Source organism: Homalodisca vitripennis, chromosome 2 (assembly GCF_021130785.1).
Source record: "Homalodisca vitripennis isolate AUS2020 chromosome 2, UT_GWSS_2.1, whole genome shotgun sequence".
Taxonomy (NCBI): domain Eukaryota; kingdom Metazoa; phylum Arthropoda; class Insecta; order Hemiptera; family Cicadellidae; genus Homalodisca; species Homalodisca vitripennis.
This window is the reverse complement of record NC_060208.1, coordinates 209,719,254-209,746,798: the sequence shown is the minus strand read 5'-3', so window position 1 is coordinate 209,746,798 and position 27,545 is coordinate 209,719,254. Positions and strand designations below refer to the sequence as shown.

The 27,545-nt window shown below is 32.9% G+C and overlaps 1 protein-coding gene across 1 annotated transcript in view; it reads right to left on the bottom strand.

Annotated features, from left to right (window-relative positions):
* Positions 1–27,545, bottom strand: part of LOC124355377 (general transcription factor 3C polypeptide 1) — a 109,339-nt gene continuing 81,794 nt past the window's right edge. Inside the window, exons 20-36 of the mRNA XM_046806495.1 lie at positions 26,544–26,782; positions 23,337–23,469; positions 21,841–21,975; positions 18,881–19,068; positions 16,797–16,902; positions 14,801–15,009; positions 13,931–14,102; positions 12,935–13,024; positions 12,746–12,843; positions 11,518–11,683; positions 10,181–10,269; positions 8,094–8,244; positions 6,802–7,045; positions 5,449–5,707; positions 3,298–3,490; positions 2,238–2,328; positions 1–796 (exon numbers count right to left, since the gene is read on the bottom strand). Coding sequence (XP_046662451.1) covers positions 660–796; positions 2,238–2,328; positions 3,298–3,490; positions 5,449–5,707; positions 6,802–7,045; positions 8,094–8,244; positions 10,181–10,269; positions 11,518–11,683; positions 12,746–12,843; positions 12,935–13,024; positions 13,931–14,102; positions 14,801–15,009; positions 16,797–16,902; positions 18,881–19,068; positions 21,841–21,975; positions 23,337–23,469; positions 26,544–26,782 — 2,700 coding nt within the window. The 3' untranslated portion in view covers positions 1–659. The remainder of the gene's footprint in view (positions 797–2,237; positions 2,329–3,297; positions 3,491–5,448; positions 5,708–6,801; positions 7,046–8,093; positions 8,245–10,180; positions 10,270–11,517; positions 11,684–12,745; positions 12,844–12,934; positions 13,025–13,930; positions 14,103–14,800; positions 15,010–16,796; positions 16,903–18,880; positions 19,069–21,840; positions 21,976–23,336; positions 23,470–26,543; positions 26,783–27,545) is intronic.

The following is a 27,545-nucleotide window of genomic DNA, read 5'->3' as shown; positions in this document are numbered from 1 at the left end:
TGTGGTAACAAAATTAAAAACGATTTACTGTTACAATGTACATCACCATACAATAAAATGGTTTGGATAAGGTAGAAAGAGCAGAAAACTTCCTTTTACCAAATTGGAAAATTAGTCTTTTAAAACAAAATTCATGTTCGAACTTAAGAGGGCACGCACGTTAGCTGCTGTTTGCGCATCTCAGGCGACAATTAAAATAGCAACTCGAATCTAATTCATAAATGTTTCATTTTGAAACTTAGGTTTTATCGTTACAATGATAATGAATTACTGAAAATACTATTTTATGTTTATAGTAATAATTTATAATTTCACTATAAATTTTCCACATTAGAAACTCTACTGAATATAAACTATAAACAACTAGTATAAATAAATAATCATATTTATAAGAATTCGTTAACATTGAGGAAAAGAAAATCTATGTTTTTTTTTGTATTTTAGTTCACATTTATAATGCAGTTTTTAACTTTATCCCCATGTTAAAAGCAGAGCCTCAGATGTACGATAGCAGCTGACTACAGACCCTCTTAAGTCTTTAACTCGGTAATCGCAAGCTCCACTCTTCCTATCCAATAAAAGTCTTAAAACTCGATCTCTTGTTTCACTTCTCTCTCTTCACTGAACGACATCAGACAGTAAAGTTAGTGGAACAGCCTCTAAGACTTGTCGCCATCAGTGGAGTAGATGTCCTTACGGTACGCAGTGTCACCGATGAAACAAGCCAGACGAGACACAGCCATAGAGTCTGGCTCTAAAAGGATGCTTTCTTCACTTTCCAAGCCTGTGGCAGGAACTGTAACATTCACACATAACGTAGCTATGGTGGGAACGTTTGATTCAATTGAATTTTGAGTTTAGCTCCAGTTCACCTTCCTCTTACGTGTAGCGTCTGGTATCTGACGAACATGACTCCAGATTCCAGGAGTCAAGTCTGAGACAGTGTCAGATACCAGACACTGCAATAAAAGGAAGGTGAATTGGAACATTCAATTGTTCTACACTAAGCATGAAGAGTAAAAATTGAAAACTTTTATACTGTATGTGAGAAATAAAAGGCTTTTAATGAGAGGCAACATTGTGATAGTTGAAATGTAGGCGGAGGTGTGAAGAAACAAAACTTGTGTCAAATAAAATAATGTACAATTTAATATTAGCGTAATTTATTATTTTTGAAATTATTTAAATAAAACTATTTAATACGATATGTAACAAATTATGTCTCATTGTATATAGTTAATGTACTGTGATCACATTCAATATTATGAAATTTCTTCCAAGTGTTGGTCTTTACCACGTGTTATCTCTAAATTGTTTCAAAACTATTTTAACACAAAATCAATTGCCAAATAAATCTTAGAAGCGGAAGATTTAATTGTCATTTGGATGCTCTGTAATCTGCCTCTGACTGTCGTGTATATATAAAGACATTGGAGTTTCTCAGTAGTTTTCCAAACATCCATATAAACAGACTTTGGCACTAAAAGGGTTAAAAAAAGATCCACACGTGTCCTACTCTATTATTAGTGTTAATCCTCAGTTTATTTCCTATTAATTTTATTCTTGTTATAATGGTCATTCTTGAGGAATACAATGGATGAAAATGTTGGCAATCTGTTACATAAATTGCTGATTTAAGTTAGTTAGTTAAGTTAGTTTGTGAATTTTTATTGTTTCATTACCTGAATAATCCTGTTACTAAATGACCAAAGCGACAGAAATGCATATGTATGTTTTTTTACAATTTGGTATAATTAAACTTCTTATCTTAGAATTATTTCTTATTTGTTAATAATTTGATCTAAAAAGTGTCAAAGCATGTAATTATAAATATAAAAAAAATAATGTTTTATTTTTACTCTAGTTTGAAAAGTTGAAAGAATTTAATTTTTTACAAAAATTTTTTTTTTTTTAGAATAAATATACTTTAAAATACAAAATTGAGTTTAAGTTATTATATATCTTTTTGCACCTGTATCTCTCTTTATTACTTTTATAAGAACATTATATTAGGCTGCCAGAAATGAAGGAAATACTTTTCTTGGATTAAACAAGTGAAATTTGTAGTTTGATCTCAAAATTAAATTGATTTGGTTAGGAAAAAAGATTCCAGAGTCTACTCTAAATAGCTTACGGACTGTCTATTTTCCAAAGTTAAGTTAAAGATTTTTCTCTCCTCCTGGAGAAAAACAATTCAGTGATTTGCACATGTAAAAAATATAACATTTTGTACTTACCCAGAGACACTTGTGTCGGCTTGGAAAACAGAGTTGACTTGTGAGAATTTCCCACTGCCATCATTTTGATACAGTTGATTTCTGCTAGGATCTGTAAAAGAAAGCTCAAGTTTAAACACTGGCAAACTAAGTGGGTATTAGATTTCTAGAATCAATTTATCTCTTGTAAATTCTTACTTAGATTCTTAGGGTAAATCAAAAAGTACAAAAAAATAGGATGTTTCTGCATTAAAACAACACACTTTTTGAATGAGTTTCTATTGTTAAAAACAATTTGAGCACAACCTACCTATTTTAGGGTACAATTTTCGCTCATGTATTTTTTTACACTAATGTCCTTATAATGTGTTGAATAATGAGGGCAAATCCAAAGTTTGAACAAAAGAGTTTTGATAGGAATAGATGCAAAAAAATGTATTATTCAATAGATATTTAAAAAATATAAATTGAAAAAAACGATAGATCACACATAACAATAAATACAAAAATTTAGCCACCAAGGTAGTTAAAAACATGACAATTTGGTTTCAATTATTTATTTACTTTATTTACCTTGACCTACAAGTATCTCATGATGAATTCATTGAATTCAAAATGTACACTGTACAAATAAAATCTATAACAAGTATTAAAAGGTTTATTATTGTATATTTATATCAAACACTTTTCGAGGCTACATTTCTAATTCGTATTACAATTTGAGGATTATTTTAGTTAAGTTGAATACGTTCTTTCTAGGGATTGATGAGTACAAGAACATTATTGTAGTAGCTTTACTACATTAAATTTTTTAAAGTAAAAATATGAAAATCTTAACATTTTTCTCAAATTATACTCATTTAACCTAATTTAGATGATAAAAATAGCAAAATAGAGCATATTATTATGATTTACGTAATTATAAGTTAACTTGGCACTCTCAAGAAAACATTTACCAATATAGGATTGTAGCCTAAAATGTTTTTATCACGACCGGTTTTTATCATTTATCAGACCTCAATGGCAACCTAAGTAAGTTAAAAAATTTCTTTTTTCAAACTATCATACATGGGACACTTACCTCAACCAGTTCGCGGGTATGGTGAGGTTGGAAGGCTGGCGTGAACCGGTCCTGAACCATCTTGAGTGAGCCGAGTGGCACGACCATGATGTGACCCAGGACCGAGGACAGGAATTTGTCCAGAACTCTTCTGTTCAGAGTACCATTGATCCTGATCCACGGCCGCACGCACACGTTGAGGTTGCACTTGGTCCTATGAGTGCAAAGCGTTAACATTACATTCACAAATCCAATTAATTGGTTCACAATTTCAGTGAAAAATCAAATGAAAATAATCTTTATTCATTTGCTTATTTAGTACATTAAATACAGTCACTTTAGTGAAAAAAGTAGTCAAATTACAATATATAATTGTAATCTAGATTTTATAATTTAATTTTTAAAAGATACCTAACAAGTACTAAACAGTATGTACTCACTATTACAAAATGAATATTAAGTTCTTAAGGGAAAGTACTCAAATTATTATAAAGAATATAAAATTAGCCCTACCAAAAACTCTTTTAACTTTCCTTTAAAACAAGTAAATTTAGCCTCACTTTTTATATAATCGGGAAATTTTATTTATTTCCTACATATAATGTATTTTTTTTAGTGGTAGGACTGCTTTGGGTAAAGTGTGATAATATTATAAATATTAGAATCTGAGATAGCTTATTTATTCTTAATTTTATTTAGTTCAGAAAATATGTAATTGTACCCAGGTCCTCTTGAAGAAAAATTATATACAATGTAAAAACTACAAATAGTACAGAAAGGGCTAAATTTGTTAGTATGGGTACGATTATTTTCAAATATTTTCAAAAAATATAGTTCTTACACAAAATTTAGAGAATTATATGCACTATAAAACAATAAATAAATTTATAAACAATATCTACATTTTTTATTTTTGAAAACTGTTGTAACACACCTAAATATGTTACTATGGGAACAATTATTTTCAAAAATTAACAAAAAATAATTTTAAAACTAAATTGTTCCAAAATTTAGCATAGTACAGCCTAAAACAAAGCTATAAACCAACCCATGATATATCACTAATTTTCAAAATTGTTAGATGAAGACATAAGCTTTCTGGAAAGTTTTATGACGTCGCTGTGACACCTATGTTGTCAAAACAGCAAAACAAATTTAACCACTGAAATCAGCAATTCTTTCTATTTTAAATGGCACATATAATAGTGGTGGTAGTGCTGATTTATGTACTACACGAACTTTCAAAACACATGTGAGTCAGATCGACATTATGTCGATTGCCAGTTCTAAGGTTAAATGTAACACGGTTTTATTGGTTTTTAATACACAGTGAACGATTATTGCATGTGCAAAACCCCAACATGCCACAGAAAATAATTAGCATTAAAGATTTAAACACATACGTTTTTACATGTTAATATTAACGTGTGCTTGTCTTGTGGATGAATGGGACTAGAATAACATCTAACAGAAATTACACATAATTCATTTAAAATTTCATTTTTATGCATGTTAGAAACAAGTGGAAGTGTGCTTAGTAAAAATTAAAATGTTTTAGTAGGCTAGCCGTAAAAACTAGTAAAACTGAACTGGAATGACATTCAAAATAGAGATTTTGATCAAACATTCTTAAATAAGGATTGAAATATTTTGGAATTAGCCCATTCCTAGAAAGCACCAAATTACCCTTTATAAAGTTAATATGCGATTTTGTACAATCGACACCAAGATTCTACACATCAATAAACACCTCTATAATTGCTTATTATACTAGAATCTGAACTGAATTTAAATTAAACGTCATAGAAACAAAAATCAAGGACACATCAAAGTCACTGAGAACCAGAAAAGCTGGGAATTAACCCGTTTTAAAACATTAAGTACTTCAATTTTCGTGATATTAAACTAGTTTTTTTTTCAATTTTTCAATTAGATAAATAACTTTTAAGGATACCAAAATCCATAAAAATATTTTCCTTTTATTAATATAGTATTAAGACATAAACATAATGGCCTTTAAACTGATTTAACATTACAGATTGAAACCTCAGTTTACACAATATTATGATGGTAATAAAGTCATTATTATTACTGTGAGGTGTTAGGAAACAAATACGTTGAGTTTGGTAATGTTGTTTATCTATCGAACTAATGGCCCTCTTTGTCACCTACTTGTTTTCGATTGGAGCTGCCTTCTTGATCTTCCTGAGGCCCGAGGAAACAAATTTCGCTGAGGACCTCTTAACTCCTGAGTCAGGACAGGTGTCTGGCTCCGCACTGTCCAGGTGGGTTGGGGGTCGCCGCTGACGTGGGGGGAGGGAGGGAGGGGAAGCACTGCTGGTCGACGGAACCGGCTCTATCTCCGAACTATTCGGCTTTGAGTCCACTTCCATCTTATGATCTTCAATGTTGTCAGCTGGTTCTTCCGGACCTATAACAAATATTCGTGCAGTATTTTCACAATTTTAACATTATAAAAAAATAGAGACCACCATAGACCATCTTTCTACTTACGAAATGAGTTAATACAATTTTAATTCATGAGTTGGGTGATCTACACCACGTCCACCTTTTACTCTAAGCTATCTACCACGTAAATGTGAAATACAAATAAAAAGAAACAATTAAGTAATTTTCCACGAGCAAATGCTACTCTTACATTGTTTACTTCCCTCTATTGGTATTTTACACATTTTAACCCTTCGCAAACCACTAATCCACTAACTTTCCTATAACACCAAGACAAGTAAAAAATGTTGTTTCTTTTCAAAGTTCAAAGCTAATTTTTATTATAGCCAAATTATAAAAGATAAAAGCAAAAAAAAAGTATAAAACAGGGCATTTTACTTAAAATTAGCGTATTTATTGATCAAAATAAACAAAACTGTTTATTTCAAATACATTTAAATTTCATTGTAAAATGTAATTAAACTGAAACATTTAATTACATTTTACTATAAAAGAAGATAAATATTTCAAATTAATCACACACCAACACACACTAATACCACACAATGAAGAATAATAACGAGATGCGTAGTAGACAACTACCGAGAAAGTAGTAAAATACACGCCACGGATATGTTTGGTTATGACTCTGTAGGAGATGCAGAACTGTCGAGCAGGCGGTCGGAGTTAGACAAAGGGCCCCCTACCACAGAGTGAAGGTCGTTTATAAATACTTCCTCGGCAACCACAACAAGCACAGAGCGTGCACTGGGGACTTCGAAGGCCTTTTATGAACTAAAAAACTCTTCAAGAGACATAATCTATAATATCGGATATAACTGTATTTGGCGTTTTGGTTAGTCTACCATTCTAATATATCCGTCTACAGTGTGTGAAGGGTTAAAAATATCAGCACTTGATTCTGTCTCTTCAATTAATGAAATTTCATGTAGCAAATGCTTAGTCATGATGAAAGCAACGTCGTACGTATCTTAACGTAATTACTCTATTGATACGTTCAGTTTCCGCTGCAAGTAACATAAGACAGTACCACATTCACCTTACTTGTGAACGTACCTGAGGAGGTCGGGAGTTTTTCAGCGTTTTCACTGATGTTTATAAGCATGCCATGGCGGTTATGGTCAGGTACTGTGATCCTCTCGCGCTCTGAGCGCAGTAGGCGGTACGAGCGAATAATCCACGGTCGGCTGTGCTCACGGTGAACCAAGCGGGTCTTGTTGATGCCACAGCGCAGGCAAACCTGAGAGTCCACCAGTTCCTGCAGTACCACTGCCACCTGGCTGTCCACCCCGTACACCTCCTGCAAGCAACATATTTATACTTTATCCTCTAAAAATATAATATTTTAAACTGATAATATCAGGTTTAAATAATACAAGATTTTATAATATTATAGTGATATAAATAGCAAAAAGTTCATTATTCCTTTTAAATAGATTTCTTATTCCATTAAAATGTTACAATATATCTACAGATGTTTACATTCCAGTGTCCGCTTTTTGTTAAATCTAACGCTGACAATATTAAAATGTAATGAATAAGAATTATATTCTGCCAGAAAATATTTCACACAGATACATTGGAACGTCAATACAATGTTACAACTTTAGTAAAACAATGAACATTCTAAAAGTCTTGCTTCGTCCACACTGTTGAGATGTACTCCTCCATTGAATAGAATGATCTTTTACAAAGAAAATAATTTAGTTTAGCTTTAAATTCCATATCACTTAGCATCCTTATATCTAATGGTAACTTATTGTATAGTCTAATAGTCATCAATTGGCTTTCGTTAGTCTAGTTCGAGGTAAGTTGATATTGTTACAACTTCTTGTTTCATAATATTGTGAACATTTTTCCTTAGGTTTACCTTATCCTTATACCTTAAATTCGCTCAGAGGTAAAGTAGGCATTGTTGTATATATAAAGAGAATAATATAAAAATTTTAAAACGTTTGGAAAGTTCTCTGCAACTATGATATTTATTGACTCCTGCCAATATTCTGACAGCTTTTTTTGAATGATGAATACTTCATTTGCGTAAGGAGAAAAGTCTTCACAAGTTCTCATTTTACCATAAACTTCTCTTTAGACTTCTTAATAAAGTCCATAGATTGTAATTAGTTAATTTAATCACTATTTCTATAGTGTACGTAAACTAATATCTTGAATTTATACCAGAATCAACCTTTAAATAGTTTGTTCTCAAGGACATACTTTGACACATTTTGTACTTTTTTTTGGAGAAATATTTCAAATCAACAACCTTTTTTAGCACTGATAAGGTAAAGTGTATTTTAGATAATGAACACCACGTGTACCAACTTCCCCAGTAAATAAACACTCACCCTGATTTTATCGATGGTCGCTCCCATCTCCTTCTTCGAGTGGATGAGATTGACAATGTCTTCCACCAGCTGCTGGGACACTCCCAGCTTGTCACTGATCTCACTGGTGACTTCCAGGTCCCGGGACCTCTTGTCTGGGAATGTGGCCAGTCTGGACACAAATGCGTTATCAGTCAGAATACTGTGAACTCTCAACATTACCAGTTACTTTAGAGAGTAAAGCCGAACACATATAAAACTGGTACTAGAATATGTAGAAACTACAGGCAAACAAATATTGTAATGAGCTCGTTAATTGGAAACAGCCTATAAAAGAAAACTCACTTGAATACCAAATGTGAGATGCTTACTGGGTTGGTGCAAAAAGCATACAAAGGAATAGTTCCAGTTGCTTGTTTGTATTTTTATTTGCATAAAATATTATATTTTTCTTAAAAATTATGTAACAGATTTGTATTGGCTTTTTCAAAAGTAGATTTTGATTGGTGTAACAAAGTCGGCTATGAAGATTGGCCTTACTGGCAACCAACCCATAAAAACAGGAAGGACAGCACAGCAAAAAAATATAAAACATTACAGCAAGAGTTGTTACATTCAAATTTTTTTTAAATATGATGGAGTCTAAGGCCTCTTTAAATTTTAATTCGAGCACAGCCAGTACGCCATCTAAATACAAGTGTATCCTAAGAACAAAACTATGTTAGTTTATGAAAAACACACATAAAGTGAACTTTGATATTTGATGATTAAAACAACCGAATTTTTAGTTACTGCTTTCCTAGGCACTTGCTAATACTTCTTTTTAGCATTCACCTGTAACTGCATGGTACAAACCGCAATGTATTGACAATCCAGGCTTAAATAAATAGGCATTTAAGTATCATTACACTTTTTGTCCTTGCTTGTGATACTTTGGAAATCTGTAGTTAATAAACTGATACGTTAATTTCAATAGTACTATACTTGTCACAAAAAGTGAGAGGGACGGGAAATGATTGTTTTATATGGAGTACCACTGGAGTGGTTTACAAACAATACAAATTTGGCTCACCTCAAAATTCAAATTTTAAAACTTAAAATGGTTGAATAGATAAAAAATGTAATTGCAGAAAATTAAGAAACAAAAATGAAGGATGAGAAAGAGACAATAAAATGTAAATTAATAATGACATCAAATTATAAGGCTAAATTATTATACAAGGGTGTTCAAAAGTCTTGAAATGGTATAATATTTTCTGTTGACGTAAACTTACAAACATAAAACTTTGGACAGAGACATAAGGTATTACAAAATTTAACTTTTTGACACAGTTGATCTTCACCACCTCAGGGGGATGGCCAGTAAGGGGTTGGTGGAAAATCTTGAATGTAAGCATAGGTCGATGTGCATACCATTTTAAAGGTCTTAATTAGTAGAACACCATGCCACAAATCATGTGACACACAAAAATGTGACACTCAAAAGTTTCAATACTGATTTCATGTGCAAGTTCAAGAATGACTTAATTTCATTATAACCATATCAGATGAAGCTACGAAATTCACACGTGATTAATGCACACAAAGATATACTTTAAGATGTATTCAGTGTCCTGCTTTTCTTCTACGGAAACAATCCATTAGGAGTCAGAAGTAAATTTTTAATGTAAGCATAGGTCGATATGCACATCATTTTAAAGGGCTAGTCAAGCAAAGAAGTATGCTGCAAACCGCATTCCAAAATATTTATCCAATGCAAAATAGTGGCAGTTCAAAGATTTTAAAAGTAAACTGTAAATTCTACAGAAAATTCAGGAAGTTGCTTTAATTAGTTTAATTTCTCATTAACAATTTTTAATGGTTAGTAACAATGATGAACAAGAGCTACTGATTGCATCAAAAAGTTCAATTTTTTGCTCTGTCACTACAAAGTTTTATGTTTGTAAGTTTACGAATAGAGAAAATATTAGACCATTTCTAGACTTTTCAGCACCCCCATTTAAATTTTCAGGTATAATTTATACTCATACATAGACAGTTTCACAGAAAAATTTTTATCATAAAAGTACCTGGAAGGTTTTTGATAAAGTTTATGAACAAAGACTTACCTCTTTATGTTACTAAGGACACTGTTGATTTTTTCATTTGACAGCACGGCCAAACTTTCAGCATCCCCCTCTTTGAGGCGACAAAAAATCTACAAACAGTTGCACATTAATTGAATTATAGTTTTTCTATAAATATAATGAATGCCAAATCTCTTATTATAATATATGCAGCTGTATAATATACCGTGTGTAAGAAATTCTACTAGTAACCAGTATTTCCCTCTGCTCCTTGATTTTCAATAAAATATTTGCACGTAGGGAACCCTGATATCATTAAAACTTGTTTACAATGACTTAGGTAGATATACAATCCCTTTGAGTTAACATTCACCACTTCAACCAATGAATAGTCATAGGAATCAGTTGTATACATTCAAAGTTTACTTCATCCAAGCAAATTATTCTATGGTTCTGTATTTGAAACTCAAATTCCTATTTGAAATTGATCTTTAAATAAACACGCCATGCAAATATAGTAACCACACTAAAAATATAAATAAAAACCCTTATCAATACAACAATTTTGATATTTTAAGTTTCTGGAGTAATTGATTATTAGTTTAAAATCACTAAAAGGTTATATCCTAAATACAAAAATTTTCATTTATAATATTTTTCCACAAACTTTTTAACATTATTTTTACTAGTTGATAGAAAGATCAACAGACTTGCCTTGAAAACAATCTTCTAGTGTCCCCAGATTGAAAGAACACATATATTTTACATAATTAGACATTTCTGATTGCACTGTAATCTTTCTCAACCAGTAGAGAACATTCTAGTTGTCTACTCACTTTGGGTTGCAGAGCCAATGTGGGGAGCAGTGTTGCCAATTCACTTTCTATAGACACTGTTATCACTTTAGAATTGTAATGAGTACTATATTAAATATCCTTGAAAACTGTTAGTCTGCTGAATGGAGTGGAGGAACTTATCTTAGGTTTAGGTTTGGAGGATTTCTTGATTTTGTCACCCATTGATATGCTAGTTCCCATCTTCTTAACTGTGAGGGATTACAGTCTTTTGGTAATGATTTTACTATTTACTACTCTGTAACCCAAAGTGAATAGACAACTAGAATGTTCTCTACTGGTTGAAAAAGATTACAGTGCAATCGGAAATATCTAATTACGTGTAAAATATGTGTACTTTTATGTGTTTTTCATTCATTGAACCCTAGAAGACAGTTTTCAAGGTAATTCTGCTGTTTTTCCTATCTGCTAGTAACAATCCCTGCCTTTCAACCTTATTAATTTAAATTTTTTATATTTGTACTGCAGGTAAATAAACTGTAAACTGTTTTTGTAAACATCAATCAAAAACAAGTTGCCACTAACCCTTGTGGCGTTGACCACAAAGAAGTCATGAGCATGCTGCATCTCCTTCTGCTCCACTCCTTCAGCCTTGTCGCACTCCTCTCGCGTGAGATACAGTGCGATACGAGTAGCTGCCTTCGCGATAGTGTTCTGAGACGACTTGGGCATTACTTCTTCCTCCATTACTCTGTAGGCAAAAAGCTAAGATTAATATTACTAATTTATAATTATTTTAAAATACAGTACAACTTGAAACTTCTTCCCACGTGACACTTGCTAAGTCTTTTACACACAGAAAATTATTTAAATTCTCTTATCTTCATTTTTTTAATTTGGTGCCGTAATACCGTAGACTTCCTCTAGTTCGGCCACCTCAAGACCGGACCCTCAACCGGATTAAATTACGGGCAGACTAACCGGTGGTGTTTTTTTTAATAATCTATGGAACTAAATATGAACTCAAAGATGGTTTTAAAAATCAAATACAGCACACTCACCCAAACAGTAGTGTTGTTGTACTGTCAATGCGTGAATATGTTTTATAAACTTAAAAAATTACCCTCTGTTACAAAATATTGGGGTAGGGGCAACTTCAAACTTCAAATGATGACCCATTGAGTGATACAGAAAGTTAAAGATTTTTATGAAACAAAATCAGTATACATTTTCATAAATCCTTTTGCTGCCAGCTAATTTGCAAACATTCCATTCCAAAATTAACAAATCTTTAACCACAGGAATGTCTTAAAACTGCCAGCCCAGTTTGATATAAATATTCATATAATCATTGCTCATGATCATATAAAGATAGAACTTGCTTTTTAATAAAACTTTAGTATTAGAAGCAATATTAATTAATTTTCTACATTTTAACTTAAAAATAAAGTTTTGTTTTGAATTCGCTTGGAGTTTTTTTTTGTTTAATATCAAAACGACTAATGAAGATTATGTATTATATGTCTGGACCAATAAACTAAGATGATGTAGATCTTTGTATAAATAACATTTTTGTATGTAATTTATTCCTAATATATACAACAAAGAAAGTTACATAAACATCACAAATCATTTTTTTTAATTGGGTATTTATTTATAAACTAAAAACGCATCAATCAAACTTACAGAATACTAAAAAGTAAAGCTTAAATAATTATTTATATTTTTCCAAGTCAAATGGGTTAACTTATTGATTTATTGAATTCTAGTAATTTCTTTGAAACTTTAAACATTTTTCCTGGTTTGTACTTACGATGAATCTTGAGTCTGAGTTTTATAATTGTCGTCAAATATGGCGGTTGTGGAGACTTGATCTGGGTCCTTGCATTTGGAAAGGATATCTTGATATCTCTGCAACACAGGGTCAATTTAATATTACTTAATGTACTTGGAAAACATCTCATCAACAAGATAAGCAAATTTTTGAAATATATTTATTTACCTGTACAATTCTTGTGTAAGTCTCATCCTTCTGGATTACATTTGGATCCATGACAATGATTTGGTCGGGTATTTCGAGCTTGAAATCAATCTTGAAACAGAAAAACAATTATTTATAATAACGTAAAAAGATAAAAATCAGGATAAGATAGAAAAATTATGCTTCAAATATAAAAATTAATCATCTTTTTTTTACTAGACTTCACATAATTCGTCTCAAAATTATTATTTTTTAATACGTACATAAACCCTGCCAAAAAAAGAAAACAGCAAAGGAAAAGATGTTAGTTCTTTATTGAATCTTAAAAATGTGATACTTTAATTTAACAGTAAAATCGGTGAGAAGGAAAGAGAACCACATGAGTTATTGGAAAATTTTAAATCTGTTCTACAGAATAAAAGGAGAAACACAACAAATTAGATGGTTAAGTCAATGAACCATAAACTTAAGGAAGTGCAAGGTTACCTTGATCTGCAGACCAAGAAATCAGAAACATTCACTCACTTAAGCATTAATTGCACTGCTTCCAGAGTGACAGGATATTCAGGATAGGTAGAAAGGACATGGGTCCGCCTCCAGCCAAATATTCATTGAATGAAACAATCAGAAAATGATCTCAGGTAATATAATTTTGGGAAAAGAAAGACATGGCTCATAAAGGAAAGTAGGCATACTTCATGACTCCATCAGGCATAGGCTTACAAAATAACCCTGTTCATTCCTTGTGACCTTGACCTACCGACCAAGTCATTACCATCTTGAAATCTCAACATTTACATATAATAACATATTGCCTTTGGGCATCATTTTTTCATCCACATGTAAGTAACAATGTTAGTTGTTACAGTGCCTAAAAGTATTTGCATATATTGCACTCAGGAATCTGTTGGGGATATTTAGGTTAGGAAAATACCTAAGAAGAGAATAAGAATAGATGAGATACACAGAAGAATAAAAAGGATATGATTTAATTAAACAAGGGATGATGAACCTTACCTGTTCCTGGGAGCAGAACTCCACGATACAAGCTGCTATACCGCCTTGAGTAGCCATCACTTCCTCGTGGGGACACTCTGCGTCCTGCCAGGCTGCCCACAGCCTCTGGTACATCCCCAGGCAGTCTCCGTACAGCTCAAACTGGTACCTTGTCGTCAGCAGGTTTATATAGCTGGAAATAGACATGTCTGTGAGAAACGAGCTAGCAACATGTTGAGTTGTGTTGACGTTAATGTAAGGCATAATGCATTGCTTGTTTTGTTAGCATCATACCAAGCCTTAGTTTATTAATTTTCGTTACAACGGCTTGAGAACCAGACATTTTAGATTCAAGCTCATTATCTTATATACACGAACCAAAGTGAACTGAATACAACATTAACCTCTAAACTATGAAGTTCGATCAGATATTAATTAGATATATCAGTTGTGTTTAATAGCACTTAGCACGTTACAGATGAGTTTATTTTATTTATAATTTAAACCAGTTGTAGCATATGTCCAAGATCTAAATGTAATAATATACCAGGTGTGTCAAAAATTGACAGGAATTTTTAAGTTTCATGGGTTTGGAGAGTCCGATTGTCAAGATTTTTTAAATTATGTTGGTCCTCGTGCTCCTGAAGTGTAATAGCATTTCGAGTTGTATTCAATCAGTAAACATTAAACATAGATGCTTCTAATAACTAATAGTTTTTTTGCCACCTAAATATACGACTTCACGTATAAAGCCAAACAAATTTTGTGTTTAATACTTGGTTCCTGCCTCAAGTGTCAAACATTATACTATAAATTAACAACTACAACGCACTAAAAGTAAATACTTATTTCTAGTGTCCATATGCACCTGGCGTAACAAAGACAACGCACCTGATAGAGAGCTGGTAGGGACTGGAGGAAAGAGGAAGGTAGTCACCCGACCTGATGTGTGTGCGCAGGTAGCGTTTGCGCAGGGATACCATCTGGTCACTGCGTGTCTTAGCCATGACGGTGCGCAGCAGCTTGTCCGGGTACTGCTGGTAGATGTTGAACAGTTGGTACGACCAGGACGTCTTGTCGCCCACGCAGTTCAAGGAACTCTATAACATTATCGGTCTGATGTAGTGTTGTAATGTTATGTGATACATATGAAACATTTTGTTTTCAATTTAACTTTTTATAATAGACTATATTTTCTTCAGGTGTTAAGGAAGACGTTCAAACAGTTCAAGTTTCGTATAGTTTCAATATTTTGTGTATATTAAGCTAATAATTCTATCATAATGAACTTTTTTTTAACTACCATTATTAGATTGTATATCAGACAATCTAAAGTTGATTATCATCATCCAAAATAAAATTATAATACACTGATTAAAATTGACCTTGATGATGCTTACCCATAAAATTTAATACAAAATTCTAAGTCACGGATTTTTTTTCCTTTTATATTATACAGTGATGTTTGTGACATTTTTACGTTGGCCTTTCAAATAATTTGTGACAGATTACCTGAAAAAGGACTTTCTGCTTCTTCTCAGTGTATTCTTAATAATTATGAATCTGAATAACTTTTAATTTATAATTTAAACATCGTATAATTTTCCAATTTAAATGTGTTTCAAGCACTAAGAGCCTAAAATTTCTACTAAATAAGTAAACTAACAACGATATTCCTTTTAGAACTGAACTTAACATTCGTATATTCCTATTAGTTTTTATTAAGTGCGTGTTTTAGAGGTAGTGTGCATGGAATAGATACACAACATGGCTGTTGTAGTTCCTGACTTATGCGTGGCACAACGCTCTGGTATGTTTTGTTTACTTTAACCTAGATTTAAGTCATTCACTTGAAGAAGAGATCAGATTGCAGATCTCGAAACTTAGTGTTACTGATTATATTGTATCACTGAATGATGGCAAATGTTTCCTTCACATTGACCCTGTACTGTATCGAGTTTCTCCCTTCTTCTGTTTGATAACATCCTCGCACAGGCCAGTGGCCTATGAAGATGGGTAGGATAGGACTTAACCCATTGCGGATCGTATTGTTTTGGCGTGCGGGCACCAGCGGGCGCGAATTAATTCACGGTCAGCGGCCGCACTCACAGCAATGGTGCACCACATCGTATCGCTCACTATTGTATACTAGAAAATTCAGCTGCGAAGGTATTCATTCAGATGGAACATGGGCCTGCTGGGGTATCCGTAGGAACGATAACACGCGAGCAAGGTTACGGCGTGGCAGGGATGGTCTGAATCATAGTCTAAATAAAGCGGCTCGGGCGAATCGATTGCAACATCCGGGCCATTGTCTAGACTAAACCCACCAACATAGACGTCTGCATCATTCAGTTGTGTCACTAACCTCAACAGTACTATAATAACAACTGAGGAAAACACCCAATCAGAAGCGCTAAAAAGCAGAGAGTGAACTCATATGAATGATTTTGCAACTTCGACATACAACTGCAATCTGTAGGATATTTATAAAACTTTTGAAAACTCTAAACGTAGACCGTTGTTAAACACTCCTAGTAGACAAGTGAAGACGATCGCCCGATCTATCAGACATTAACAGAACTATTTGGAGGGAAATTTAAAAGCAGACCGCTTTTGCCACCTGAGTTCGTCACCGTGGCTCGGCCTGGCCGCTGCGTGACGAGCCCAGCTCGTCAGTGATCCGCAATGGGTTAAAAGATGATAAGCCTCTCCTTAAAGGCAAATATTCATCAAAGTTTAAATTTTCATAACATAATCATTACAAGAGATGTTGAACGGATTACAGTAAAAATTGTTTCATACATCAGCATTCATGAAATAAAGAAATATTGACTTTCAAGTGTATAAAAAAAATATGTAAAAATGCAAATAACGATTCACTCACTAGAATAGTCGAATTGATGACACCTGCATGGATGTCCATCACATTATGGATGGCATTAAATCCTCTCTTCTTGAATTTCTGGGGACGCAATACTCTGTAGTTCTCACTGTAACACAAAACATGATCATTTACTACTTACAGATTAACACATACAAATACGTTTATGGTACGTTTCGAAGAGGAACCTTAATCAAATTATAGCATTTAGAATTCAGATCAATGGGTTTCTGTAAAATTGTAATTACTGGGCAGAAGCAATAAAGGTCATAAAGTCATAAAGGTCATAGAATTTGTGGTTCTGAGGTCACTGAGTAAGGTAAAGAAACAGCTGTAATTTTGTAAACAAAATAATATGATCAGTCTCATAACTTGAAAGAAAATCAATATTGAACATCAAACAAATCTTTCAAATCATCAATCATCGATCAAATAATTTTCTTCACCAATGGGCTTTCATATAGCACCGCCCCCAGGCACAATTAGCCAGCTGCCCCTTGCACTCAGTAAATTATAGGAAACGTCCCACTGTAATAAGAGACTTAATTTTCCACCATTTAAACGTTTTTGTACATGGCTTTTCATTACAAATGTGACTAAATTAGTTGCCAGACGTAATTTGTTTCCCAACTACATTTAAAATTAGCTTTGGTGTTAAAAAATTTCCTTTTTATTATGTTTTAAATTGTTGAAATATAATTTTGTAATACCTAATGGTATAAACATATCTTCTAGGTGTATGTAATATAAAGGCAAGTAAAGTAATAATGAGTCATTATTTGGTACTCTAATATTTTGATGATTACATGCATACCTTTACTTTCACATTCGTTGGTGAAGTAGTTTCAAAATAAAATAACTTCCAAAATTTGTAAACAATATTGCCTTAACACAAACAAGAGACATTCACTTATATTTTTCACTTTTATACAATAATTTATAATAAAAACATTAGTATAAAAAAATATTATTAATATACCTACTTCTTGTGTAGAATATAGTGTTTAATATTTATTTTACAAAAAGAACTGCTAGGCTAAGTGTTAGTACTAATAAAAATGTAATTTTATACTAAACATTATTTCTTCCTTTCTTATATTATTAATTGTTCAAATCAAAACTCTTCACCATTAAGGATATCAGCTTCAATGTTCAAATTTTAAAGAGAATGAAATATTTCTTCTTTCAAATAGAACGCAAGTATGACTTAATTTACTTCGGTGGCAAAAATTACCTTCCGAGCAGTTACAAACCATAATACACAAACACATTCTCAGAGCCTATAAGATTGTCCTCGACAATCATTGATGTTGATGGAACGTGATTCTAAAACTGTCATCACCACTGACAACATTAAATTCAATAAACCTCAATTTCGTAAAAAGTTTACTTCCACCCGTTTATGAAACTGATTCAATAAGGTAGCCTACTACTGTTCCTAAAATTACTGGCATCAAAAATACCTCCGGTTGGCTGCTGCCCCTCATACGCTGCACCCCTAGGCCAACGCCTTGTGTGCGTAATGGGGAGTCCGCCACGTTTCTTTCAGCCATGTAGAGTGTTGTATTTTTATTTTTACTGTTAAGAGGTAGTATTCTATTAAGTCTATCCTGGTAATTCTCATATCTTGCAAATACCACAATTGGAGATTTTTTAGTATTCTATGTTAACCCTGACAAAAGAAAAATAAACATTATTGCTGTATAGTATCAAACTGAAAAAACTTCAAACTCTTGCCACACACTAGATCTAGGCAATAAAATTATTAGTTTTTACCCCGCAGGAATTTTGCTTGTCAAGTTATATGCATAACAAGTTTATGTATAAAAATGCTAGCTGACGAACAAAAAACCATCTGTGATTTTAAATGTGACATTTCCCAACAACTATCACATTGTCCGAACTTTAAGCACCTGTGTCTCTGATAGTACTTTCATCTTGCAACATCTAGTTAGGTTTATATTTACTCTAGAGGGCTTCAGCCATGATATTCCAGAGAAGTAAAAACTCTCAAATGAACAAAACCCATTCTATCATGACCATATGCACCAGGACGAGGTTACGCTCTTGCAGCTAACAGAACTTACAGCAATTCCTCAGCATTTTCCGGCAGCACAAAACCTTCACTGATCCTGGACAACTCCTGACTGTGTAGTTTCTTATAGTGGTCCTGCAATAGCAGCACCAAGTCCTTGTAGCATTGCGCCCAACGGTCTTCTCTCTCCTTCTGGCTCAACTTGGCCCTTCCTTCTGTGTTCATCATCTCTGCCATGTCCTGCACAATTACATAGTTACACTACCTTACACAACCTACAGTTATAGAATGTCTAGGCTTCCAGTAATCAACTGAAATTTGATTTAGAATTGGTAGATAATAGAATTATTAAAAGAACTGTGAACATTATTCAACAGTATATGTCTTTAGTTGAAAGAAATTTTAGTCAAGAAAAACACAAACAAAAGAAATTCTAAATGTAGTAAACACTTATTAGCTTCTGAGGTACTCCACAAGGACTGTTGTTTGGATCAGTCTCCTTTCTTTTATTAATGAATAAATAAAACTTTCAACTCTTACTTGTAAATGAAAGGATTTTCACTTATAATGTTCAATAATTAATAAAAATAATAGTAAACTATAGTAACTGGGACAAAATATTGTAAGAACAGAACTGCATGCCATTGTTAAGGTAAAATGTAAAATTTCTCAGTAGTTATTGATGAAAATTAGATTTTATACCTGAAGCCTACAACAGGTACAATACAATTTTATACAATTTGCAAACTATTCTATCAAGTTTTATTTCAGAGATACTTAAATAATCATGGTATCAAATGTTTATAAAGCATTGTTAGATAGTAACATTAGTGATTTACAATGAATGCTGCTGAAATAAAATTTATTACCAATTCTGAGAGTACAGGATAAGACGATAATAGTAGTTGCAAGAAAAATAAGCACTTTGGTACTTTGGGATTATACCGACCACACCCAGACATGAATCGTTATTTGACATTTTGCTTCTACTGATTACTAGATTAGCGTAGAACAATATTTCGTCAATATAAAACAGGAATTGTCTTATCGCAAACCCCTCCCCATCCTCAGACAGAGGTCAAAGTCGAGCGGTCTAGTAGATAACGTGATTGCAGAGTCTTGCCGCCCGTTCAGCTGGTGCGTCGCTTTGTTGTACTTCCGTGTTTTACCTCTACATTTCTCCAAACACAAAAATTCAACAAAAACTAAACTCTTTATTGAAAAAAACACACAAAACTTGTTTTTATTCTTGATCACACTCCGCCACCCAAAATGCGAGTGCCTCCGCCATCCCGGCGAAGCCCGCGCTGATGTCAACGAAAGAAAAACATCCCTCGAGATAGTACCTATCAGTAAGATATCAAATTCTAGAGGGGCTGATCAGAAATATAAATTGAATTGTAATGGAAAGGCAGTTATGTACCGTGCAAATCATGTGATGCCACACGGCCTGCCGTAATCGGGATTCTCGAGAAAGATAAGATAACAGCGACAACAATACCGATCACAATACCTGGAAATGCTTGTAAGTTTGTAATTTTGTAATTAAAGAGTTGTTTTTTTTTCGTTCTATCATGTTTGTTTCTATAAATTTATATTTTTGTGTTCTTCATACTGGTGTGGTCGGTATAATCCCAAAGTACCATGCAATATTTTACCATTTCAGTACCAAGCAACATACATATTCTTACACGTAACTATAAAGAGACTAAGTGAACCATTGCTTTTGCTAAACTTGCAGGTTTAAATTATTTTACAATACTCTAATTTAACAGTCTGCGCTATTCCCGTACTTAGTGGACATTTTGTTGTATCAGTCCTTAGATTTCAGCTTTCAAATGTGTATTGGTATGTGTTGTAACAGTGAGGTAGTTTTACAGTATAACCTTTAGGATTATATTTTATTTTACACTACCTGATTCCTGCAGCTTCACACGCTTTTCGTAAACTTTGCCCACGTTTGATGGTACAAGTGAATTATATTTCCAACACCGATGTAGAGTTTATATTGTTGTCATTATCAAAAAAATATGTCAAAAGTGTATGTTTGTAGCCATTGTACACATACATGTACTTTACTATAAAGTGGTCTAACACTCAAGCGTTAAGTTCAACCAGAAATTTATTTTAAAGATATACATATCAAAACTTAGTGCCTTCAATTAGTGTTTGGCTATTTAATATACGTAACTGTCTCGTAATTGCAATTTATATTGTGCAGGCACTTTGATAACTTTAAATTTTGCAGTGCCACCTGGTGGTGAGTTACATCAATGGACACTGCATATAAACCTTCTCCATGGAAAAATACATATACATACAAATTTTCATAATGATCGGTCAAATAGTTTCTAAATCTATAAAGGACATACAGACAAACATTCATTTTATACATATAGATATGTGCCACAAAAATGTTAAATACGAAATAGAAAAATTTGTAATTACAAATATGTAAAATTTTACCCAATGCCTACAAAAAATACACCACACATTGGTGGAGCATTTGCTATACCTTGTTGTCACATTATACTGTATATAAAACATTTTTTTAATTTGCTAACCATATACTTTAAGTACTGGTTACTTCAAATACTAAAGAATTTAAACATGTTTGTAGTTTTCAAAAAAGTTATTATCTTGACATCAAAGTACGGTAAACTTAAGAGTCATTATTTGGACTAGCCATTAACTGACTGCCATGCCTTTAAATATGATCATTGACTTATGGGACAGCCTATACTGTGTATTTAAATGTACAAACACAAATAAAAACTTTTTTTAATAATAAAACTAATACTGTTAATTTTAAACCAATCCATTTTATAATCATCATATACAATATGATTAGTATGTTATGATTATTAAAATATTAAAAAACCTAAACTAACATCATTACAATATATTCATGATTGTAACATCCACTTATCTCCCTTTCATTCTTTTCTATATTTATACTTTTATTTCCATGAATTGTCTGACCAATTGTCTCCATTGTGGTAGATGTCGTACCTTGAGTTTCTTCATGACAACGTTATCTTGTTTCATCTCCTCCACGCAGAGGTTTACACTGCGCTGAGTCTGTGGATTCTTCATCATGTAGTTCAACCTGCGCTGACATGCTCGTGAAGTCTTATCTGTCGCTTCCTATAGACAACAAGTATTGTTAGTTTTTTTTATTCACAACATAGAGATAAATCTTACAACATATTACATGATACAGTGGTAGGCGCACAGTGCATTAAGTGAACAATATATAAATAATCATTTATCAGATAAAACAATAATCCAAAATCACAGTTCACAATATCAACAATATTTCTCTTTGTACAATATCCTTTTTGAACATTTTCTAATTTTATCACACAGAAACAAGCAGAAGTACCATGAAAATCATCATTAACTCTTTAATTCTCTAATTTCAAACCATTTCAAATTGTTATTCCCGAACTATATAAGTGTTTAAAACTGAAAAGTTACTCTTTTAAAAAAGTTACCCATCTATATTATATTTTTCGTTGATAGCCACTAGTTATTTAAAATTTTATATACTATTGATAACTTTTTCCAATTATTTAACTTTAAGCTTTAAACAACCCAGCCAATTTCAGACAGACATTTATTAAACTCAAAATTTAAAAATCGTCCTGTTAGTAAATACGAGTATGTAGCTTTTACAGTTTTATTTTAGTTTTACTGTACAATTATCAGAATATTTTCTGTGAAATTTTTATTTTGAAGGATTTTTGACTATTGCTTATATCCTCTCCAACCATAATCACGAGAGTATTAAAGTTTACAGCAAAATAGTAAATTTAAAACTTTAACAAATACATTACAACTGACTGCATGTTGCTGAGGGAGCCAGCCAGCACGAACCGTAGAGTAATTGTAGTATTCGTGTCTGCAGCTCTGTTCCTCACCACCCACAAACAGCCCCTCTCACGGCGCGACCACATACAGTCAGTAAACAAGCTGACGCCATTGCTTAAGGTGTCAACCTGTCCTATCACCAAGACCTGATCACATGTCTCTATCTCTATAAAAATTGTGGCTTGTTAAGTTTTGATAAAAAATGTAAGTATTATTTTGTTAAAAATTTAAGCAAGCACTACTTTTGTTTGGCACTGACTGTATGTGGTCTAGCGCGGAGTAGAGAGGAAACAGTTGCTTACACGCATGTGCTAGCCACGATTAAAGCTTTATCATAAATAAGATACATTGTTTTACTGTTAAAAAAATACAAGTGATTACTAACGACTAATTAAACTTAATCCAAACTACCAAATTTTATACTATAAATATAAAGCACCATATATTCAATTATACATCAACATTGAAGCAAAACATTTAAATATTTTGCTTGGTATTATGATTTATGAAAATGACCTTAGACTATAGCAAAACGAATTTTTAAATTGGTATGAAAATTATTGCTTATCTGAGAACCTAGAGACCCAGCGACCTATATACTATTAGAGACTAAACATACAGATGGAAACACCGACCGGACACTGTTCGTGCAGGATCTGCCGCACAATTATCAAGTTCTGGTATCTCTTGCCGATGAACAGGAAGATCACAAACGCCACCTTGCACAGCAGCAGCAGATTGTCCTCCTTCGCAGACCAGTCTACACGGCTGGAACACAATTCTCTTTGTTAATCAAAACAATTCAACAACCAACTTCAAAAATATATAGTATTGATTGCTAAATGAGTGTTTAATTGTGATTCTAACAATAGGTTGATGTTCAGACAATGTGTTTTAGACAATGCAAACAGCACAATAGCACAATTCAATCACTGTTCATAAAACAACTATTTTAGAACATTACATGCTCACACAAATCTTTATCATCTATCTTTTAACAAAGCTCTTTCACTTTGCTCAGAACACGTTTTTGTAGCATTACATGATATACTGTACAAAACTTAACCCACTGGGGAACTTGCCCAAGTGTCACTCATGCTCTTTCTAGACGCTAATAATAACGTATTTGTTTGTTTTTCTGCTAGATCGCAGTTTTGTGCCCTTGTGCATCCTTATAAGCAATTACAGTAGAGTCCCGTTAATCCGACCTAATTGGGACCGAGCCCTATTCGGATTATGTGATTGTTCGGATTAGCCAGAATTACAGAAAAATACGGTTTTAAACTTGAGAATGGGTCTATTTTGTTATAGAATTATCAACATTGTTTATTAAAACATTTTCCCAGTTTTCTGAAGTCAGGGAGATTTTTTGTTCAGAAAGATTTCTATTTATTCAGATGTCATCTGTTTTGTGAACGATTTTGACTGAACAAGGTCATTAGCTCTATGGTACAGTATTGTCCTGTGTGCCATGTTGACAGTCCATGTATGTGAATTTCCAATGTTTGTTATTATTACTGGCTAATAAGTGCACAGTGTCATCAGAAGTCATAAATTGTTTCACTGTTGGTGTCATGTACATTCTTGTAGGTCATGTTGTATAAAATAAATAGTTACTGGCCCTAAGACTGATCCTTGTGTTCTCTTGAGTCTTGTTGGGAGTCAATATTGGAAAGTCTGATCCAGCAATACTTGTTTGCCCATGTCCATTTTGTCCAATATCCTCTGTCAAGCTATGATGAAAAGTGTCTAAAGTCCATTTCAGGTAGCTGTAAACACCATTTTAGGACACATAAATGTGTTTTCCTAATGAGCTTTATTAATTTAACCAAAATGAGCACTCGTCCAAGGCAATCAAATGCCTTAGGCTCATGGGTTAAGTAAACGCTGGAGTGTTTTGTATATGGCTACGGACTCTATGTGTTTTCCCTATGAACTCTAGGCCAGATCAGCAAGTGTGTAGTTCAGTTGCATTTAAAATTGTGTCCTTTTTGTAAAGCCATGTTGCTTGTCTAGTACAACTACATTCTGGACTGTTGGAGTGTAGTAGAGTGATTTAGCATGTCAATTTTTTCTCAATTCATATTTTTGATGAGAAAAGATGTTTATTCTATAGATGTGGCTTTGTATCTTTCCTGGACTTAGTTGTTTGATTCTTTTTGGAAAATATAGAATTGGGCTGGTGTACTTCTGCCTTGCACAAGGATCTGTCAGATAGGTTTTGGGAGATAGTGTGGGTGATGGGTAAGACTTAGATGGTTCCCTACTGCTTGAAGTGATTTCCTGGTTCCAAAGTAAAAAAATTGGTGTAGTTGGGGCAGTGTCTCAGGAGGTGGGGAAATTAGAGGGCAGTGTTTCAGTGTCTTTGATTTTGATTTATAATTTGAAGTGTAGAATTCTAATATTTTTGTAAAAAAATCATCTCACTTTGATTTTTAGGCTTTCAGTCTTTGTTCACCATTTTTGAGAGTTGTTATTTTTTGTTTGTCTTTGATTACACTGATGACACGATGGCGAAACTACGCGTCATCCAATAGACTCTCTTCAATGCGACAGAAGACAATAACTGAATTTATGTCTTTTAACAATTAATATTGTACTCAATAATAATATCAGTTTTGTACGTCCAAGTTTTGTTTGATTTCACTTCTTAATACAGTAATTTAACTCATACTATTAACCTATAAGTTTCAATTTGGTACTGTATTTAACTTCATTATTTAAGTACTGTACCGTACACAATTTGTCTTAATAAAATACTGTATGTCTATTTAATTAAAGTTTCCTTTGTTTATGTACGAAATGATGCACCCATTTTCATTTTTTAAGTAATTAGTTCCTATAACTGTTCATTATCGTTATAAATAATTCCTCCTGGACCTGTTCGGATTAACCGACGTTCGGATTACACGTGTTCGGATTAGCGGGACTCCACTGTATTCCGTTTTGATTTGTTATGTTTGCACACTGGAACCACAACTAATAGCTTGTATGTTATTGTTTACATTTTGCCATGTGCTCAATTTTCGTCACTCCAATGTTCTACTTACATTATATGTATTGTGTTCTAAATGTTTAGTGTTTAACTGTTTGAATGAGTTTTTAGTTCTTCCGCTACCTCATGGAACAAGACAATTTGTGTACTTCAAAAGTAGACAGAAACTTAGACAAGGATACTGAGATATCAAAGATACTAAAAGACTGACACAAAAGTGAATTCTAAAAAATAAATGAATGGTCATTTTATGTCATGTAAATAGTTTATATTAATGATCATTTTAATAATAAGAATTGAATGTAACAAATAGTTTTAACTCATCTCCCAGACAACTAATTTAGGACCTTGTCATAAAATCATAAAAAAGTGAAAAATTTAAGTGAATTTTGATTGTTTTGTTATCATGCTTTATAATTAAGTAATCTAATAAAACTGGTTTTCCATGTAAAAAATTGTGCTGTTTTGAATTTTTTTATTATTGAAACAGATACAAAAAGTAATAAAATATTGACAATTGCTTTTGATTTTTTGTTTTTCTTACTAAAAAAAATAAATAAAAAATTATTTGCAGAAAGTAACAAAAACTATTGTAGAACAACCAAATAGACTAATCTATCTGTATCCAAACTCATTTTATTAATATTCTAGTAAACACATGCATTTTTGCCAAAATCAATTCAAACATTCAGTCCTAGAAAGGCTAGGTTAATTGCTTCCTCAATGGGTTAATCTTTCCCCAATACGACCAGAACACAAGTTAGGCAGCAGAGAGAGCAGTTCTCAGGTTCTCTTCCACATATATCTATTTGAAGCAAGGAATCATCTGTTGAAAAAGAATACTTACAGCTTGCTCATCTTGAGCAGTGCCTCCCGGTCGACTTGGTCATAGTATGGCTTCCTTCCGGTGCGCTTTCTGTGCTTCAGCGTGCGCACCGTCTTCTTGGTGTTGAGTCTTTTCTTGACTTGCCGCAGGCTCTCCTTAAGGTCAGGCTTGGCGCACTCCCTGCGGCCTACCCTCCGCCGCGCACTGCTTGTCTCGGAGATCACGCGCAACGGCTTCACCGATATCTTCCTCTCCTCCTTCTGCAGACATACACCAGACTGTGCAAGGTTCAGAATCCTTAGATATGAAGCTATATGTGGTTATGTATATTCTTGGTAAGTGAATCAGACACGAGCAAAGGTCAGGTTTGATGGAAAAAAACAGCAAACTTTGTTAAAATTAAATTAAAACTTTTCAAATTATGTTATATTTAAATTAATTCATTTTTAGGTATAAGAATGTTTAGGCAATTGTGTCTTTAACCGAGATGGAACTAAAAAATACAATCTTTAATGTTATTTAGTTATGTCTGCTTAAATTTCTCGTACTAGATCAAAAACGTGCTAAAAAACTTAACAACTGAATTATAGCAGACACTGTACAAATTAGTTTTATATGTCAAGATGTTTGACTAATATACAGTAAAAATTACCCACACCAGATCTCAAAAACTATTTCTTATGTCCCAGTTTAATATTATGAAAATTATGGAGAAACATTTTATAAAACATGTTTGAAAAAAATATATAAAGTTTATCTAGTGTTTAAAATGTACCATAACCTGTAGGCCAACACATAACATTATTGGTTAGTTAGGTAGTAGGTTATTCTATTACGTAAAAATAAGGTTTTCCTAAAGTCACTGATGAAATTGTCAGTACAATTTTATACACGATAACATTAAGTACAGGTTTACAATAAAGGTTGCTAACAGATAAGACATAGTTACAAAATTATAATCTGCTTTGCTACAGTTGTCATGATCGCACACAGTCTTAGCTTACTATTTTGTTGAATGTCAAT